The sequence below is a fragment of the Lotus japonicus genome, chromosome 4 (genome assembly GCF_012489685.1).
Source record: "Lotus japonicus ecotype B-129 chromosome 4, LjGifu_v1.2".
Taxonomy (NCBI): domain Eukaryota; kingdom Viridiplantae; phylum Streptophyta; class Magnoliopsida; order Fabales; family Fabaceae; genus Lotus; species Lotus japonicus.
In genome coordinates this window covers 35,314,992-35,335,753 of record NC_080044.1, presented here as the reverse complement: position 1 = coordinate 35,335,753, position 20,762 = coordinate 35,314,992, and the positions used below count along the sequence as shown (strand labels likewise).

Below are 20,762 nucleotides of genomic sequence, written 5' to 3'. Positions count from 1 at the left end.
GGTTACACAAGACCTTGTCTTGGTACACAACTCATAAGTTAAACGTTATTACGGTAGAAAGCATATTATTATTTACTTATGTGTTATTGGATGCATGATTGGATGTTGTGCTTGAAGAATGAATATTGGATGAAATGTTGTGCTGAATTGCTGTGAATGTGTCTCATGCTTGAAGTGATGCACCGTAGAAAGGGATGACAGTACACTATGGGATATAGTGGTACTTAGGATTATGAGCCTAAATGGCATGGTATCAGGATTGTCTCTGATACGTTGAAGCATCTGAGGTAGTGGGAAGAAGGAAAAGATAATCCCCGATTTAATGAGTTATCGATACTTGCTTTTGGAAATCGACCTACCTATAACTCCTTAGGATTACCCTAGGATAGTTAGAGTAAACAATTAAATAATGATAATAGAATAGGCAAGTGAGCCCTTTTTCTCTAAGTGATTTAAAAAGTACATAACCATTAAACGGCGGATTAGAACTCCCGCTTGTATTCCTAAAACTACTTGATTTTGTCAAAGATCCCACCTCTAAAATAATTATGGTGTACTTACTCTAAGTAAGGCAGCAGATGCTTGTTTCTAATTTATTAGAAACTTAATGGAAGTATAAGGGGGAGATGATTGATACTTGAAAATACACTTAAGGAGCAATAAGGAGTAGGAAAGTACTGTCACTACCACTAAGAGAGTGGGAATACAGAGACGCCAAAGGTGGTCATGTTCAGAGATGAATTTGAAATTCTGGCACACCGAGGGACAGATGTTTCACACGATGTCTAAGACATCTTGTAGAACATATTACAATCAGAAAACAGTTTGACAGAAAGTAAAAGTAACAACAACAAAACACACAGGAATGTTAACCCAGTTCGGTGCAAAATCACCTACGTCTGGAGGGCTTCAGCCCGAGAAAGATAATCCACTATATCAGATAATCAAGTACACAAGGTCTTAGATGAATAGCCATTCATAGCCCCTTTCCCTATTTCTATAGTGTCTTATTACTTAGTCCTCCCCCTAAGTATGAGAGCCCCTCTCACTTTCTCACACAATTACTGCCACAGTAATTGATCCCTTACAAGCACAGTGAAGACAGATCACACGATCAAACAAACACTCAAACTACTCTCAGCCTAACAAGATTCTGTGAAAGCTGCTAAGAGAGTTACACACAAGAACACAGTATGAACTCACAAGAAAACCCTAATTTCTTATCAGCTAAAATTCGTAACCTAACAGCTAGGTCATGGTCTTCATATATAGTCGTTCCTCAGGCCTTGTCTTCAATGGTCTTGAGTAACAAAGAGTCCATAACATAATCAGGAAGTCAATCTTATTTAATCAGCAGCAAATCTCTTATTACTAAGATTTGAACAAAAGATAAACATTCCACAAATAACCATTAGATCAAATCTACTGAAATCAATTTGATCACCCTCAATCAATCCATCATGCAGCGCGCAGAAGCCTTCTAACAATTTCTATCTTGTTGACCACATGATCAATCCAACGCTTCTGAAAGACAGCTCTTAAACAAACACAGCAGGCCCACAGGGACATATGTGACAGCTAAGATGTTACAACATCGAGTCCCACAACTAGCACAAAACCACTTAGCTAAAATTTAGACAATCCAAGACAAAGGAACAACAATCTCCCCCTTTGTCAAATTTTAGCTAATAACAATGTGCTACCCCAAATCATGCACAACAACTTGAATAACAAGCAGCACACAGAGCATTTCCTAGCAACATAGCTATTTTCAGCAGCTACATGCCCATCACACCAACTTCAAACAATCAAGCACACATACATCACATATATCACACCACATGCATACTACTCCCCCTTATTAGAATAATTTGGCAAAGGACAGTAGAAAAGTAACCAAGTTCCATAGAAGCAGACCAGAGCAATCAGCAGAGTTTGGCAGAGTACAGAATTATTACAAACCAGTAGTCAAATGAAACAACCCAAGGGCAGACAAAATACAACCAAACTGAGCAAACCAGGAGAAAAACAAGACATCCTACTCATAAGTGATTTCAGAAGTTGAATCAGCATCAGTAGGATCTTCTCCTTCCTCTTCCACATTGTCATCATCTGACAGTGCCTCATCATCATCCTCCTCATCCAAGTTTGCCTCAGCACCCTCATCATCAGCTGATCCACATTATGCTTCCTGGCCTTGCTAGCTTGAATGGTGGCTTGAAGAGTCTTGGAGATTTCCTTCAGTTCTGCCAAGATGTCATCTTTGCCAGTACCAGTCACGCCCTTGGTTCCACTAGCACTAGGAGCATCCTTGGGAGCATTTAACACAATGTCTGGCACATGTGTCCCAGCAAACAGTCTATAGTCAAAATCCAGAGGCAATCCTTTCTTACTGGGGGCTTCATCAGCCTGCAAGATGCTAGGATGTTGCTGAAGAATCAACTCAGTAATGAGACATGGGAACATGATTGGCAATTTCACAGCATAGGAACCAGCATGCTTGAAGGTCTGCTCAAACACATGTTGTCCAAAATCCATCGTAGCCCCAGTACCTATCCAGAAGATTAACTTGGCCAGAGGGATAGTAATTCCAGAAGTATGATTTGTTGCCAGCCAATTTGCAGCACCAATTTTGCTCAACACAGCAAACTTGGCAGTTAGCTTCCCAGATGGTAACAAACCCTTTTTGGGCCACTGCATCACTTGCTTGCCAGAGATAACCTTAGCAATCTCATTGAGGTCAGACTCCCCCTCAGAAACAGCTGTGGTAGACCTTCCCAGAAATTCATTGATCACAAGTGGAGAAAAATGCACACACTTTCCCCTTACAAAAACCTTGTAAAACTTAGCAGACCCTGCATCATCACAGTCAGAGGGAATGTTGACAATAAACTCCCTCACAAGTTTCTCATAACACCTGCCAATACCTTTGACAGTCTTCATCAACTCAGCTTTACTGAGGAGATCAATGATCTCCTTGAATTCCAAGGCCTCCTCACTCAACTCCCTCTCTGTAAGACCTGGATTTGCAGAACTAGTTACTTTTCCGACTCACGCGTAGATTCAGTGTAAGCGTGACAGGAGTTCGCCGTTTGAGAAAGATTAATGAAGAAGAAAGTTCAGGAATTGCTTGAGGAATGTTTCATAGTTGTTTTAGGAGTTAGTGCGAGTCGTCTGCACACCTGCCTTATGGCGAGAGTGTCCAGAATAGGCTAATTTCGCTTTTAAAGCAACGTTTAAGTGAGATTTCAAATCCTTGGGAAAATATAAAGTTCTCTTTATTTTTCCTTCGACCAGTGTTTCATTTCGGAACCCTGGACTGTACGCATGATAGTATTCACTTCTCGGAAGTCCGACGACGCTAATTTCTTTGCTTCAAAACCCTAAAATCAATCACTGAATGAAGACTTTTTATATTCGGAGCTTTTAACGAAGTTTCCGTCCGCGAGGTCAAATTTGTTTCGATGTTTCCAATCTTTCTTCAGAACGAAGTTTTCTCGTCTGACCATCACAGCAAAAAGTAGTTTTTCGGGACAGATTAACTTACACCGCTTTTGGGATTTTAGAGATCGTTTTTCCCAAATGTTAGAGATTGGTTTTGAGTTCTGGAATTCTGTCGCCAGAATCTCTCTTAGAATTCACCGATGAATGTGCTGCAAAAATCGGAATCGCGAAATTTTCATTTTCCCGCGATTTCACCTTTCTATAAATAGTTAAAAATTCAAAATATCTCCCATAACTTCCATTGTTGGCCGCGAGTTGAGGAGAGAAAGGGGGAGAGAAGATTTTCGCCGAAACTTGACCGATCTTCGCGTAGTTCGTTCCTACTTCAAGGTATCGAGGTAACTAGTTTGATTCTTACCTCTGATCATCGTTTCTACTGCGTTTCTTTAGTCGTTTCTGAGCTCAAAGTTTCGAGCTTTTCGTAAAACTATCCGTTTTTCTTGATTTTTCGCTTGGGGTATCTTCTGTACGTGCCCAAGAGCCTAGAACACTCGCCGATATTCGCCGATTTTTATCGAGTTTTCAAGGATCTGAAAAACTGATTCAAAACCCTTTTTGCGCACATTTCGAAACTTTAATGTCGAAAAGTCGCAATCCGACTTCGTGCCTTTAGGATTAGTTGTTAAAAATGTCGTTAGGAACATCGCTGTCAAATTTGTTTTCCGAAGTGTTAACTTTGAGGTTTTGAGCTTTTATTTTGGACCAAAACGCCCCTGAATAGCCGTATTTCGATCCGATCGTCCGAAAATTTTTCCGACAGTTTCTTTACTCTAGTTTTACCCTAAAACTACCTTGTAATCAGATTAGATCGAAGAAAAAGAGCCGGAGCTCTTTTCCTCTTTTAGCCGAGAGCTTGTTCAAGGGGGGGGAGGAGTTTTTCGTTTTTGAAAACTTGTCTTTTCGTACTCGATTGTTGTATTATGAAGCTTCAATGCTTTGTCTATCGTTAATTAGCTGTATTGTGATCGAGCTAATCGATTTTGTTTGGATTCTGCTTTGTTTTCTCCGAGGTTCAGTTGAAGGAACTTTGGGTTTCTCAGAGCAATTGTGTGAAGAAAACCTAGACCACGAGGCTGGAGCAACTCGAGGTTAGGGCAACTTACATATTAGCTAAGATTGCATGATAGGCGTCGATAAATTCGACTTATGTTTTACTTTGATATTGATTACGATGATGAATTAATGTTATTATGTTTTTCATGACTTATGATATTGATGTTGTATTGAATTGTGCGTATTGACGCGACTTCGGAGCGAAGAATCACTGAATTGATTCCTTTTGATCTTTCGGGTTGAATGAACAACCCTAGGCAAGTCCAAACTCAAGGTTTGAGACTTAGCTATCGTTTATATACTTAGACTTTCCCCGAGGGTTACATTTGGTGGGATTTTGGCAAACTTAGAATGAATAGAATTTTGAAAACTAGAGACTTTGGGAAAACTTAGACTTCGAGAAATAAACTCATAACTTGGCTAATTCGATTCGAAACATTTTCATTAATGAATAAACATAGGAAAACTAAAGGGGAAAATGATTGCGAAAGACGGGGAAATGTCGACAAGTCTTGAAGTTACAGGGAATTGGGGAAAGCCATTGAGGCGATCTACGGTGATGATTGAAAGTCACCGAGTACTCTAGTACTCTTGTTGTTGGAGTTGTGTTGTATTGACCGACACTAAACTCTTGGGTTTTGAAATTGGGTTTAAGCTAAACACTTGTGTTGTGAGGATGATTCGATGTTTGGCTAACCATATTGCATCATGCATCATTCGGTGAAGAACGGGAATGCTTCACCAATAGTGAAGAACGGGAATGCTTCACAAGTGAAGAACGAGAATGCTTCACGAAGGTTGGGGAATTGCCTTCATCGAAGAACACCTGGGTGTATCTTCGGCATAGCGGGCTGATCCGACTGTGCATGGGTTTGTAAGCGACACCCGAACGGAAATGGTTAAACACTAGGCCGGTGTTAGGACTGACTCGATGGTGCCCATCCCAAACAACTATCCGGATCATATTGAATTGCATTTCATGCATACATTCACCCTGACTGGAATTGTGTGTTGTTTGCATTACTGAATTATTGTTAGAGCCGATAACATGCTAGGAATATAATTATATATATATAATAACATATATATATATATATTCCCCAATCACATGTTGTATGTATACTTACTTTATTCCGTGAGTTGACCCTAGCGCCTTGGCTTTGGTTTCATGTTTGTGTTTGGGCGGTCGGCCTGCTGCCAGATGAGCTTCAACTTGCCGACTTCAGTTCGCTGTGGACTTGGACTTTGACTCCGACACCGACGTTGACAGCTACTCGCCGAGCGACGAGGATGAGGAGGAGGAGCTTTGAGCGGTACTGGGAGGGTAGGTTCAGGCAGGCGTCATATTTTGTGTAGAGCTCTGATTCGTTTTGCTTTTGGGACAGGGTAGGTTCCCGACGCATGACTTTTTGTGTGGTTCTCTTACTGAGGGATCACAGTGAGTCAGTCGGACTGTAGGAGTCTTTGCTTAGGCCATTTTGAGGCCGACTTTCTCCTAGTGGATTGTACTTATAACTTTCTTACTCACGTTTCTGGATGTGTATATATTTGCCTACGGGCACACTACTTTGAGGTCACGGCGAGTGCGCGTGACGTTGGCGTGCAGCTGAGGCTGTACATGTATATATGTTTGTATATCGGTTAGTTTAGTTGCTGGGTTATGTTTTTATTTTCTATCGCTTTAATTAAAAGGAATCAAACGAAAAAAAATTACTTGTTTTCCGCGTAAAGTTTATTTTTAGTTACTAAAGTGACACCTGGAAATCGGGGTGTTACATTGTGGTATCAGAGCTTAGTCGAGTCTTTTGGGAGTCTTTGGGGAATAGGTCTTCTGTGCTAGGTTGTGTGACTCTGCAAATTGTGAAAATTGTTTGTCTTCAGAGCGATTTTGGCCCTAATTGTTTGCGTTACTACTTAAATCATATTGAATGGTTTGTCTGGTACTACCTTATGGTTAGTACTAATTGGACGTTCGAGGAGATATAGGATGGTGGACCCTAACCGGATGGCGGAGGCAATAGCTACACTGATCGAGGCAATGATGAACCAGGCTGCGGAAGACGCTTATATGCGCGCTGAAGAGGCTGCACGCGAACATCACCAACGATTGATGGCGACGGCAATGTATCAACAAAGAGGAATGAACCGAACAGGAGCTGGGGGACCAATGAGGTCAGGTTCCCAAGGCTACTACGGAAGGGAGAGCTACCATCAGTGGGGACCGTATCAGCGTCCCGAGGGAAGAGATCTTACCTCAAGAGCGTGCAAACCAACAACTGCTGCTACTGGAGGGAAGCCAGTTGGTGACAAAGGTGTGACATGTTTTCGTTGCGGAAAGTTTGGACATTTTGCTAACAAGTGCTCAGCGATTGGACGGAGATGCTTCAAGTGTAACCGAGAGGGGCATCTAGCTGTGAACTGCAAGACACTCCAGGGGGGAACGTCTGACAGTAAGATGAAAGGGAATGATGCTACCGGAGGGACAGGAAACAAGACTTCGGGAAAAACAGTGACGTGTTACAGGTGCAGGAAAGTGGGGCACTACAATAACAAGTGTCCAGACGGGGGACCTCTATGCTTCAACTGTGGGGAAAGCGGGCACTATGCCAGTAGGTGCAAGATCAAGGGAAGTCTATGCTTCAATTGCAACCAACCGGGACATTTCTCCATAGATTGCAAGGCACCCAAGGGCGAATCATCAGGGAATGCTGGGAAAGGAAAACAACTTGCTACAGAGGAAAGGATTCATACCAAAGAGGGAGCAAGAGCTGAGGAGTTGAACGAGGAAGAACGTGGGAACGATGGTAATATTTTAACTGTTCTCTTATTCTAGAATAGCTTACTCCTTTATCTTCGAAACGAGTGTGACGCGCCTAACTTGTATTTACTACTTAGACTATGATCTTATGATTATTATCCTTAGTAGGACCTTATTCGAAGTTGCTCGTGATTTAACTATAGAAGTTACACGAGGTCTAGGATAGCACGCTGAGCTAGGAAGTGGTTTTACCGATGCGTCGATAAGGAAGCTAGGATCTCAGGGAAATTCCTTATGGGTACGATACGTAGGACTTAAGGGCGTTTAGTTCTGAAGCGGAGTCGTCAAGGATCTAGAAGGTAGGAGAGACTCAGATGTGCATGGTATTCCAAAGATTCGAGATTTTTGCTGATGTTGTTCTGAAGAGGTACCTGGACTACCGCAAGTACGCGACGTAGAGTTCGTGATCGACACTGTACCCGGAACCGGACCGATTTCGATTGCACCTTACCGTATGGCACCTGCGGAGTTAGTAGAGTTTAAATCTCAGTTGGAGGATCTTTCGGCAAAAGGATTCATTCGACCAAGTGTTTCACCGTGGGGAGCGCCAGTACTTTTAGTCAAGAAGAAAGACGGAAAGTCGAGATTATGTGTGGACTATCGACAACTAAACAAGGCGACAGTCAAGAACAGATACCCGTTACCGAGGATAGATGATTTGATGGATCAATTACGAGGGGCTGCTGTATTCTCCAAGATAGACTTGAAGTCAGGCTATCATCAGACCAGAGTGAAGACTGAGGATATACCGAAGACTGCATTCAGAACACGCTACGGACACTACGAGTACCTAGTGATGCCGTTTAGAGTGACGAATGTACCTGCTGTTTTCATGGATTACATGAACCGCATCTTTCATGAATTCTTAGATCGGTTTGTGGTGGTGTTTATTGATGACATACTGATCTATTCGAAGGACGCGAAGGAACATGAAGGACATTTGCGCCAAGTTTTACAAGTGTTGAGAGAGAAAAAGTTGTATGCGAACCCTTCCAAGTGTGAATTCTGGCTGGAGGAAGTCAATTTCTTAGGCCATGTTATCTCAAAGGAAGGCATAGCTGTGGACCCAGCGAAAGTAGAGACTGTTTTGGCTTGGGAGCAACCGAAGACAGTGACAGAGATCAGAAGTTTTGTGGGTTTAGCCGGATATTATAGACGCTTCATTGAGGGATTTGCCAAGATTGTTGGACCTTTGACTCAACTGACGAGGAAGGATCAACCTTTTGCATGGACTGAGGCGTGTGAAACAAGTTTTCAGACATTGAAGGAACGTTTAACGACGTCACCTGTGCTTATCTTGCCACAACCGGAGGAACCTTATGAGGTCTACTGTGATGCTTCGCATCAAGGCTTGGGATGTGTATTGATGCAACATCGGAAAGTGGTGGCTTATGCTTCGAGACAGTTGAAGACTCACGAGAAGAACTACCCGACTCACGATTTGGAGTTAGCTGCCATTGTGTTTTCGCTTAAAATCTGGAGGCATTATCTTTAGGGTTGTACTTTCACGATATTTAGCGATCACAAGAGTCTTAAATACTTGTTCGATCAGAAGGAGCTGAACATGAGGCAACGAAGATGGATGGAGTTTATCAAGGACTATGAGTTTACGTTGCAATATCATCCTGGGAAGGCAAATGTAGTTGCTGATGCTTTGAGTAGGAAGATGCATGTCTCGTCAATGATGGTTAAAGAGCTGGAGTTACTGGAACAATTTCGAGATATGACTTTAGGTGTGACACCGTCTGAGGGAAAGTTGAAGTTCGGAATGGTCAGAATCGCTAGTGGACTGATGGAAGAGATTAGAGAGCAACAACTGCAAGATGCGTTTCTGCTAGAGAAGAGGAACTTAGTAATCCAAGGGAAAGACCCGGAGTTCAAGATAGGAACTGACGATATCCTACGATGCAAGGACAGAGTTTGTGTACCCAACAATCCAGAATTGAGAAGGCTAATCATGGATGAAGGACACAAGAGCAAATGAAGCATTCATCCGGGAATGACAAAGATGTATCAAGATTTGAAACTGAATTTTTGGTGGTCGGGAATGAAGAAACAAGTGGCCGAGTATGTAGCTGCATGTTTGACTTGTCAGAAGGCTAAGGTAGAGCATCAAAGACCTGCTGGTATGCTACAGAGTTTAGACGTGCCAGAATGGAAATGGGATAGCATATCCATGGATTTCGTGGTAGCTTTGCCAAGAACCCAGAAGAGACACGATTCGATTTGGGTAATTGTGGACCGTTTGACCAAGTCAGCGCATTTTCTACCAGTGAGAACTACCTACAATGTGGAAAAGTTAGCTGAGATTTATGTGTCTGAGATTGTGAGACTACACGGAGTTCGACAAGTATTGTGTCTGATCGGGATCCAAAGTTTACTTCGCACTTTTGGGGAGCTCTTCATGATGCGTTAGGAACCAAGCTGAGATTGAGTTCGGCGTATCATCCACAAACTGATGGACAAACAGAGAGAACTATTCAGTCGCTAGAGGATCTACTACGTGCTTGTGTCTTAGACAACAGAGGAAGCTGGGATGATCTTCTGCCGTTGATTGAATTTACATACAACAATAGTTTTCATGCGAGCATTGGGATGGCACCGTATGAAGCTTTGTATGGTCGAAAGTGTAGGACACCGTTGTGTTGGTATCAAGATGGGGAGAGTTTGTTGATTGGGCCAGAATTGCTGCAACAGACGACTGAGAAGGTTAAGCAGATCAGAGAAAAGATGAGAGCTTCACAGAGTAGACAGAAAAGTTATGCTGATCAGAGACGTAGAACCCTAGAGTTTGAAGAGGGCGACCATGTGTTTCTACGAGTAACTCAGACTACGGGAGTTGGACGAGCTATTAAGTCAAGGAAGCTCACGCCAAAATTCATTGGACCTTACCAAATCACTCGACGTGTTGGACCAGTTGCGTATCAGATTGCGCTACCACCGTTTCTTTCCAACATTCATGATGTTTTTCACGTGTCACAGTTGAGGAAGTAGATTCCAGACCCGACTCATGTAATCGAGCCAGACAACGTTGAACTAAAGGATGATTTAACTTTTGAGGCACCGCCAGTGAGTATTGGGGATAGAAGAGTGAAACAGCTGAGAGGGAAGCAGATTGCATTAGTAAAAGTGATATGGAACAACGATACGAGAGACGCTACATGGGAATTGGAAGACAAGATCAAGGAACTGTATCTCGGACTTTTCGCAGAACTCTGAGTTTCGAGGACGAAACTTTCTTTTTGGAGGGGAGTATTATAAGACCTGGATTTGCAGAACTAGTTACTTTTCCGACTCACGCGTAGATTCAGTGTAAGCGTGACAGGAGTTCGCCGTTTGAGAAGGATTAATGAAGAAGAAAGTTCAGGAATTGCTTGAGGAATGTTTCATAGTTGTTTTAGGAGTTAGTGCGAGTCGTCTGCACACCTGCCTTATGGCGAAAGTGTCCAAAATAGGCTAATTTCGCTTTTAAAGCAACGTTTAAGTGAGATTTCAAATCCTTGGGAAAATATAAAGTTCTCTTTATTTTTCCTTCGACCAGTGTTTCATTTCGGAACCCTGGACTGTACGCCTGATAGTATTCACTTCTCGGAAGTCCGACGACGCTAATTTCTTTGCTTCAAAACCCTAGAATCAATCACTGAATGAAGACTTTTTCTATTCGGAGCTTTTAACAAAGTTTCCGTCCGCGTTGTCAGATTTGTTTCGATGTTTCCAATCTTTCTTCAGAACGAAGTTTTGTCGTCTGACCATCACAGCAAAAAGTAGTTTTTCGGGACAGATTAACTTACACCGCTTTTGGGATTTTAGAGATCGTTTTTCCCAAATGTTAGAGATTAGTTTTGAGTTCTGGAATTCTGTCGCCAGAATCTCTCTTAGAATTCACCGATTAATGTGTTGCAAAAATCGGAATCGCGAAATTTTCATTTTCCCGCGATTTCACCTTTCTATAAATAGTTAAAAATTCAAAATATCTCCCATAACTTCCATTGTTGGCCGCGAGTTGAGGAGAGAAAGGGGGAGAGAAGATTTTCGTCGAAACTTGACCGATCTTCGCGCAGTTCGTTCCTACTTCAAGGTATCGAGGTAACTAGCTTGATTCTTACCTCTGATCATCGTTTCTACTGCGTTTCTTTAGCCGTTTCTGTGCTCAAAGTTTCGAGCTTTTCGTAAAACTATCCGTTTTTCTTGATTTTTCGCTTGGGGTATCTTCTGTACGTGCCCAAAAGCCTAGAACACTCGCCGATATTCGCCGATTTTGATCGAGTTGTTAAGGATCTGAAAAACTGATTCAAAACCCTTTTTGCTCACATTTCGACACTTTAATGTCGAAAAGTCGCAATCCGACTTTGTGCCTTTAGGATTAGTTGTTACAAATGTCGTTAGGAACATCGCTGTCAAATTTGTTTTCCGAAGTGTTAACTTTGAGGTTTTGAGCTTTTATTTTGGACCAAAACGCCCCTGAATAGCCGTATTTCGATCCGATCGTCCGAAAAATTTTCCGACAGTTTCTTTACTCTAGTTTTACCCTAAAACTACCTTGTAATCAGATTAGATCGAAGAAAAAGAGCCGGAGCTCTTTTCCTCTTTTGGCCGAGAGCTTGTTCAAGGGGGGGGGAGTTTTTCGTTTTCGAAAACTTGTCTTTTCGTACTCGATTGTTGTATTCTGAAGCTTCAATGCTTTGTCTATCGTTAATTAGCTGTATTGTGATCGAGCTAATCGATTTTGTTTGGATTCTGCTTTGTTTTCTCCGAGGTTCAGTTGAAGGAACTTTGGGTTTCTCAGAGCAATTGTGTGAAGAAAACCTAGACCACGAGGCTGGAGCAACTCGAGGTTAGGGCAACTTACATCTTAGCTAAGATTGCATGATAGGCGTCGATAAATTCGACTTATGTTTTACTTTGATATTGATTACGATGATGAATTAATGTTATTATGTTTTTCATGACTTATGATATTGATGTTGTATTGAATTGTGCGTATTGACGCGACTTCGGAGCGAAGAATCACTGAATTGATTCCTTTTGATCTTTCGGGTTGAATGAACAACCCTAGGCAAGTCCAAACTCAAGGTTTGAGACTTCGCTATCGTTTATATACTTAGACTTTCCCCGAGGGTTACATTTGGTGGGATTTATGCAAACTTAGAATGAATAGAATTTTGAAAACTAGAGACTTTGGGAAAACTTAGACTTCGAGAAATAAACTCATAACTTGGCTATTTCGATTCGAAACATTTTCATTAATGAATAAACATAGGAAAACTAAAGGGGAAAATGATTGCGAAAGACGGGGAAATGTCGACAAGGCTTGAAGTTACAGGGAATTGGGGAAAGCCACTGAGGCGATCTACGGTAATGATTGAAAGTCACCGAGTACTCTAGTACTCTTGTTGTTGGAGTTGTGTTGTATTGACCGACACTAAACTCTTGGGTTTTGAAATTGGGTTTAAGCTAAACACTTGTGTTGTGAGGACGATTCGATGTTTGGCTAACCATATTGCATCATGCATCATTCGGTGAAGAACGGGAATGCTTCACCAATAGTGAAGAACGGGAATGCTTCACAAGTGAAGAACGGGAATGCTTCACGAAGGTTAGGGAATTGCCTTCATCGAAGAACACCTGGGTGTATCTTCGGCATAGCGGGCTGATCCGACTATGCATGGGTTTGTAAGCGACACCCGAGCGGTAATGGTTAAACACTAGGCCGGTGTTAGGACTGACTCGATGGTGCCCATCCCAAACAACTATTCGGATCATATTGAATTGCATTTCACGCATACATTCACCCTGACTGGAATTGTGTGCTGTTTGCATTACTGAATTATTGTTAGAGCCGATAACATGCTAGGAATATAATTATATATATATAATAACATATATATATATTCCCCAATCACATATTGTATGTATACTTACTTTATTCTATGAGTTGACCCTAGCGCCTTGGCTTTGGTTTCATGTTTGTGTTTGGGCGGTCGGCCTGCTGCCAGATGTCGACGGTGGACTGGGTTTCGATGGTCTCTCCCTCGGGGGGGATCAGGTTTGAGCTGGTTGACCGACATGCCCCCACCGCTTGGGTGATCTATCTTGTGGGTCATCGGGCGACGTACCGGGGAAGGGTCATGGAGGACAGGACTGGCGAGCGTGGACGTCTGACGAAGGGAGTTCTACGACGCATGGAGCTGAGCTTCAACTTGCCGACTTCAGTTCGCTGTGGACTTGGACTTTGACTCCGACACCGACGTTGACAGCTACTCGCCGAGCGACGAGGATGAGGAGGAGGAGCTTTGAGCGGTACTGGGAGGGTAGGTTCAGGCAGGCGTCATATTTTGTGTAGAGCTCTGATTCGTTTTGCTTTTGGGACAGGGTAGGTTCCCGATGCATGACTTTTTGTGTGGTTCTCTTACTGAGGTATCACAGTGAGTCAGTCGGACTGTAGGGGTCTTTGCTTAGGCCATTTTGAGGCCGACTTTCTCCTAGTGGATTGTACTTATAACTTTCTTACTCACGTTTCTGGATCTGTATATATTTGCCTACGAGCACACTACTTTGAGGTCACGGCGAGTGCGCGTGACGTTGGCGTGCAACTGAGGCTGTACATGTATATATGTTTGTATATCGGTTAGTTTAGTTGCTGGGTTATGTTTTTATTTTCTATCGCTTTAATTAAAAGGAATCAAACGAAAAAAAATTACCTGTTTTCCGCGTAAAGTTTATTTTTAGTTACTAAAGTGACACCTGGAAATCGGGGTGTTACACTCTCTATAGCAATGCGTCTATGGGAGACAAACTTCCATCTCTGAGCATTATCTGCATAGTGGAAAGAAACATTGTCCAAAGGGACATCAACAACATTCAGGGGAACTCGTTTACCCTTAACCCTCTTCCTTGCAGTTGTAGAGATGTCAGGCATGGTTGGTTCACCATCTTGATCTGACTCATGGTCAGAGACATGCTTCCTCTTCTTGTTTGAAACATTCAACCCTTTTCCTTTGCTTGTTGTCTTGCCTTTGCTTTTCCTTACAGAGCCAGCAGCTTTGGAGTCCTTAGGGGTCCTTGTAGTTGACTTGACCGGTGTTGCGTGTTTCTTCTTCCTCAACCTGCTTGCTATATTCTTCACAGTCACATCAACATCATCAGAAGTATCGCCATCAAAATCAAGGATTACATGCTCTTTCCCTTTCCTGGAGGAAGTATCCGGAGGCGCTTTAGCAGAGCCAGTCTTGATTACTGATTTCTTCATAGGAGGAGCATCATTGTAACGCCCCGATTTCTCGAGTGTCACACAGTAAACCGAACGCGTGTATTTTCACTAGGAATTTTCGTCGTTCAATTATTAACCAACATTAATGACAAGATTCATTTTATCGAAAACTCTTGAAACTTATGAACGAATTTGTGGAATAAAAGACGTGCATTTCTGAATACAATACTCGTAATCAAAAGAAACCTTAATCTCAAAGTACATAAATAAACCTTGGGCTAAAGCCCTACATCAAAGTACATCGAAGGAAAATGAAATAAGAAAGATAAATAGTTCGACACAAATGCTCAGCCCCACAGAAAGGAATACTCTAATCCAGATCCCGCTCCGGAACATCAGCTCCCGCTCCACGCGCTCTCTTCTTAGACTGCTCCAGCTTTATCACGCTCTTCCGAGGTCCCACTCTAAAGCACTTTGGACGCCCAGGTATACGTTGCGCACAGACTCCCGACTTGGCTTCTGGTGGTGAAGGCTCCACTGCCTCCTCCCACTGCAGTCTGATGAAACCTAGCGGGAGGATGTGGCAGCACAACTGCCCCACCCCTAAGAGTCTGCATCTCCACAACCGTCCCAGATCTGTTCCTTCCTAAGAGCTCCGCATCGCCGACGTAGACTCTCCGGACTCCGGAACCGTCGGTCTCCGAGAGCCGGTCTTCCGCTGGCCTACTCAGAACGATCTCTCATCTCGCGATAGTCTCCACTATCTTGGTGGTCACCATCTACGCCCCCCCCCCCCCCCCAAATAAACACATAAACAAATAACAGGGTCAGATCACATGTTCTCATAGAAACATTCACATGTTCATGTATTCTCATAAATAACAAGGTATAATAAGCATAATCACAGTCAGTCACCTAAGTTCAGTTAGGCTAACGACCTCACCATTCACACAACCACCTCAACACCAATGGCCATAATCACAATCATCCGCAGATGAACAATTCTCGGAGGGGACACACCGTACAACCCTCGATCATGTGGGGGAAACACCGTACATCCACAAGATCACAGGGTCACCGCAGTCAACCTAATCACGTGGGGACACACCGTATAACCCACAAACACCCTCGCGTGCAAGTAACCGTTTGTCTCTAACGGTACCATCATTCTCATGGTCCATAGTCATCACTAGACCTATGTTCCAATTACATCACATTTTACTTGCAAGCGATTAGGTCTCAATTCTCTTTATTAGGGCTCTAATAGTCAACCTAGAGTCTTATTTCATGCATCGAACAAAACTCAACGATACAGATAAAATAAGCAGCAGAAGGAATTATGTAACACCCCGACTTTCGGGAGTCACAATTAGTAACCTATTAAATAAAATGGAATTATTTTCCAACAAGGATTTAATAAAAGCGGGTATATTTTTTTTCGTTTGCTTTCTTTCCAAAACATTTCCAAAACCTGATATGTATACTCTTACCCAAACCCTTACATCCGGCCTTGATAAGGCAAGCACCCGTGAGTGACGACGGATGTTCAAGACGTATAAAATATACAGTGAAGTAATGTCTTAACCGACAACAAAGTTCAAAATGTGATAACACCCTAAGTCCAATATACTTCCTACAATCCCCTCACTGGAGATTCGCAGAAGAGTAATGCATCGAAACCTACCCAGACCAAAGTAAGTAATACAATCATCCCTACGAGCTTCAACCAATGACGGTAAGCTTCTCTACCCAAGGCTCTAGCCTTACATCTAACTATTACTTCCACAAGTCTTCGGTTGGTTCACTCACTCCAAGGAAGTCTCATCGTCAATCAGTCCAATCACCTTCTTGCTGCAATCAACAGCTCCTCAGAGACACACCTGTTAGGGCCTGGCAGTTTGCCGACCGCCCAAACACAAACAAAGCAAACAAGGCAAAAAGGGTCAACTTCCTAGAGTAATGTAATATAAGTCCTAGCTTGATTTAGCATAGTTAAGTAGCGTGTGAATAATAATTAGACACAACATAAGTCAATCTCTATCCTTTGAACGTCAAGTCATCAATCCATCACTCGCCGTCTACGCATAGATGTATCTTAATTTCCTTGCCATGGCAGCATCACGTCTCACCAATGGAAGCGCACGACTCAGCGGTCAATCATCTAGCACGATGAACTCTATACTCTCTAATCAACAAACAGATAACAGGATCAAGGACTAGCCCCTTAATCGATCCAAGTAATAGGAGTTAAGGTCTAACCTCTTAAGCAAATAACAAATAGTATGACTAAGGTCAATCCTCTAAATCAACTAACACATAATAGGATTAAGGTCCAGCCACTTTAATCCACAAGCAATAAATAGGATTAAGGTCCATCATCTTTAATCCATAAGCAAATAATAGGATTAAGGTCCATCCTCTTTAATCCAATAACGAATAATATGATTAAGGTCACACCCCTTAATCAAGAGTAATTAATAGGATTAAGGTCCAGCCACTTTAATCCAGGGGTAAACAATACGATTAAGGTCCATCCTCTCTAATCGATGGATAAATAATATGATTAAGGACAAACCTCTTAATCAAAGAATAATTAATAGGATTAAGGACAAGCCCCTTAATCAAGTCATGCAGGTATGCAAGAGCTAGCAAACCACGATTCGTCCTCACTCGGATACGTGTCTAGCTATGGTTCATGTCTCTATCGTTTTTCCCTAAGGTAAACGTCGGTCCTTTGACCAATCACTTCACACAAGGAGTAGCACCTGCACTTAATGGCGGTTCTACTCATAACGGCTCCTCTTCGTGATGTTCACAACTCGAATCATTATCTTTCCTCGAACCTCAAATCTTCGACCCTTCCCATTTTCGAACTCATTTCATATCCTAAGTTTTCCTCAAAATGGGTTATCTTTATTATTCAAAGTGTTCTATTTTGAGCTAATTCATTATGGAATTTATTCTCAAATCAAGTCTTATGCATTCATTTGTTTCAAAATCTAACAAGTCAAAAGATAAATATCATCCCCAAGTTCTCTTTCCTGAGAAAGCCTTGATCCATCACGTCAGCAGTAGCTCAGACCTTCCGTCGGGTTCTACTTGCTAATTCTTATAACACTCCGCATTTACAATCGATATAATCATAAAGTTTTGGCATAACTTCATGTTTATGCACATACCTAATTCAAGAAATAGCAAATGTCTATCCATTAAAAGAAATAAGACTGAAATCTCAGTAAACGGTCGAAGCCTCAGCAGTCAACAGAAGCATAAGCCTCACATATTAATATCATTTAACAATTGTCGATTCTTCGACACCTAAGCATATAGCTAATAGCTAGGAGAGTTGCCCTTACCTTAGCCAATATTTCTTTCTCCTTCGCCTTTCCTCAAGCGTTCCAATTTCCTCGAGTCCCAAGCTTGCACGTCTCAAACCTTAAGCAAAAGTACGATTACTTAATCACTAAGTAACAACTCGACTTAAAACGACTACCAAAACCGGAAAAGCTTTCTAAGCTTTAGGAATGCAACACTTAGGCACAAATAAGAGGATTACCCCAATGAGTGAAATTGACCCAAAACTCAAGTTTCAAGTAAGCAAGTAGCAAGTACGCAATTAACGTTCTAACTTCAAATTAAAATCATGAAACTTTTCAAAAAAAAAAACCATAATTGATTATCCTAATCATGCTCCTAGTGCATTTGGACATTTTCTCTACTCTTTTTCTACTTTAAACTCACGGCCTCAAGCCCCCATTTTAGCATACAATTTCATATTCATTTTTACGCATGCCATCACCGAAACATGGTAACAACAACAATAAGTAGCAAGCAAAACAGCGACAACAGTTACAGCAAAACAGCAACAATAACAGTAATTACAGCAGGTCAGCAACAGCAATTACAGCAAAAACAGAAACAGCAACAATAAAAACAGAACAGCAGCAGCAATTACAGCAAAAACAGAAACAGTGACAGCAACAATAAAAACAGAACAGCAGCAGCAATTACAGCAAAAACAGAAACAGTGACAACAACAACAAAATCAGAACAGCAGCAGCAACACTTGATACAGAACAGAAACAGCAGCAATTAAAACAGCAAAGTCCCGTTTCCTTTCTCATTAATATAAAATTCATGCAACTTGATCATGCTTCAAACCTGAACAGGTCTCTATAATTTTTCCCAAAGCTTCAGCTCATTTTTAAATCACCATGCTTATAGTTGAATCTAAATTTCTCACCATGCATTCATTTATGCCATAAAATGCACTTACTTAAGAAACAAGTAGCACTTAGCATGTTTGAAATAACACATAACATATTCCACATTTCCATTGCTTCTCACATAAGACATGATTACTTAAAGGAAAAGTAACATTTAGCATGCTCAACCATTCATCCACAAAACTCTACCCAAAATTTTCCCCGAAATCACCCTAAACATCATGCATCATTACTAGAGTTTCAAGAAAAGGTTTTTCTCCCCCAATACACATGCTAGCTCTCGGCCAAAAATGGATAATCCAAGATTGATGTTTTCTTTTACTACAAGCTAATTCCTAGGCATCATGCATCATTATTAAGGCATAAGAATTGATTACCGCATGCTTATACTCTCCCCAAGGCGCTAGAATAAAAGCCCCAATTTGGAACCCTAAAATTTCAAAGTTATGATTTTTTTGAAATTGGTTTTACATAGCTCAAATTAAAGCATATATAAACAACTAATGCAAAGACCCTAAGCATGAATATGACTCTAACATAATCAAAGTCCATTTTTTTTGTAAAAGTTCAACTTTTCCACACAACATTTATATTAATAGAAAGCTACTCCTAGTTTATAAATATACATTTTGATAGCCACTGCAATTTTGATACAAGTATTCAACAGATCAATAGAAAAACAATCCGCAACATGAAAACCCACATCATCAATTTATTTGTCTAACAACATGTATCCACTTAGCCTAAGACGAATGAATCAGGTCCATAAGCCATCAAGAAAACCAAAAAGCAAGCCTTATCACATCTCCATGATACAACATAAACAGGGGAAAAACAATTGAATACCAGAAATATAAATGTAATGAAGGTGAAATGAGGGACTAGGGAGTTCATACATGGTGATCTTGGTGAAGAAGAAATTGGAGCATGGCATGGTGTTGGTGGTGCTATGGCTAGCGGTGGTGATTCTTTGCTGGCCATATAAGGAGAAAACCATGGTGATGGTGATGGTGTGATCAGCGGCTGCAAGAGGGAGAGGAAAACATGATGATGTTGGTGATTTGTGGTGCTGCAACGTGAAGAGATCAAGGTTGTATGGGTGCTGTCATCATGAAGAAGAAGAATGAGGCTGGTTCTCGCATTGATGGAGACACAAGGTGGTGGCGGTTGCTCTCGGTGGAAGGAAAGGTGGCCCTGGCTGTTCGAAACAGAGGAAACAGAGGAAGGCACCCGAAGGTGTTGCTTCTTGGCAGCAAGGGAGGCTCGTGGTGCTGTTTAGTTAATGGAGAAAAAGCAGAAGAAACGGTGATGATGTTAGTGTTTCATGAAGAAAAGAAGAAGGAAATGGTGCAGCTATGGGAGGGAGGGAAGAAAGGAAGGTTTGCTGGGGAGAAAAGAAAATGAAGAAGATGGGAGTGAAGAGAAGAGTTGTCGAGGGTGGGGATAAGGATTGATGGGTTAGATATTTACATAAGATTATTTTGAGTAGATATTTTGTAATGCGGTACGGATTAGTTTAGACACTGACGAATTTAATTCATAGAGTTAAGAGAAAAATATAAAGGTGATATATTATTATCTTAAAAATTATGAGGAACTTTATGAAATAATAAGATATAAATTAGGATCACTTTGAGCAAATTAAAATGATCCATGAACCAAGAAATGAGTCAAAACTGAACTAAAGAATAATTGTGAGACAATTAGAATAAATATGACGTTATCATATTATACAACTAAGCTAAGTATCCCTTTATAAAAGGTCAATACTTGCTTCGGAGTTTCATTTAAGTGAGAAAATTGCTTGAACGCGATCTGCTTCAAAATATGCCGCAGAACTACTTTTTGCAAATGACGTCGAACGAAGAAACTTCCTTCTGGAAAGAGATCCCAAACATCAAAAGAAATGAGGTTACGCGGATGGAAACTTCGTTAGAAGCTCCGAATAGAA

General features: G+C 41.6%; 1 protein-coding gene and 1 long non-coding RNA gene across 3 annotated transcripts; both read right to left on the bottom strand.

Moving 5' to 3' along the window:
- Positions 1 to 2,038: 2,038 nt before the first annotated feature.
- On the bottom strand, positions 2,039 to 14,624 carry LOC130712672 (uncharacterized). The gene is made up of 3 exons (XM_057562491.1): positions 14,120 to 14,624; positions 2,274 to 3,020; positions 2,039 to 2,172 (listed from the first exon to the last, which is right to left on the bottom strand). Exons 1-3 carry the CDS (start codon positions 14,622 to 14,624, stop codon positions 2,039 to 2,041), a joined length of 1,386 nt encoding a protein of 461 aa, XP_057418474.1.
- Positions 14,625 to 14,817: 193 nt separating this feature from the next.
- On the bottom strand, positions 14,818 to 20,236 carry LOC130716103 (uncharacterized). 2 transcript variants are annotated; one of them, XR_009011872.1, is made up of 3 exons: positions 19,708 to 20,236; positions 17,942 to 18,020; positions 14,818 to 15,364 (listed from the first exon to the last, which is right to left on the bottom strand). It is a non-coding gene; the product is annotated as an uncharacterized LOC130716103 (long non-coding RNA). The 2 variants fall into 2 exon arrangements; XR_009011871.1 differs by lacking the exon at positions 14,818 to 15,364 and adding an exon at positions 15,379 to 16,475.
- Positions 20,237 to 20,762: the final 526 nt, after the last annotated feature.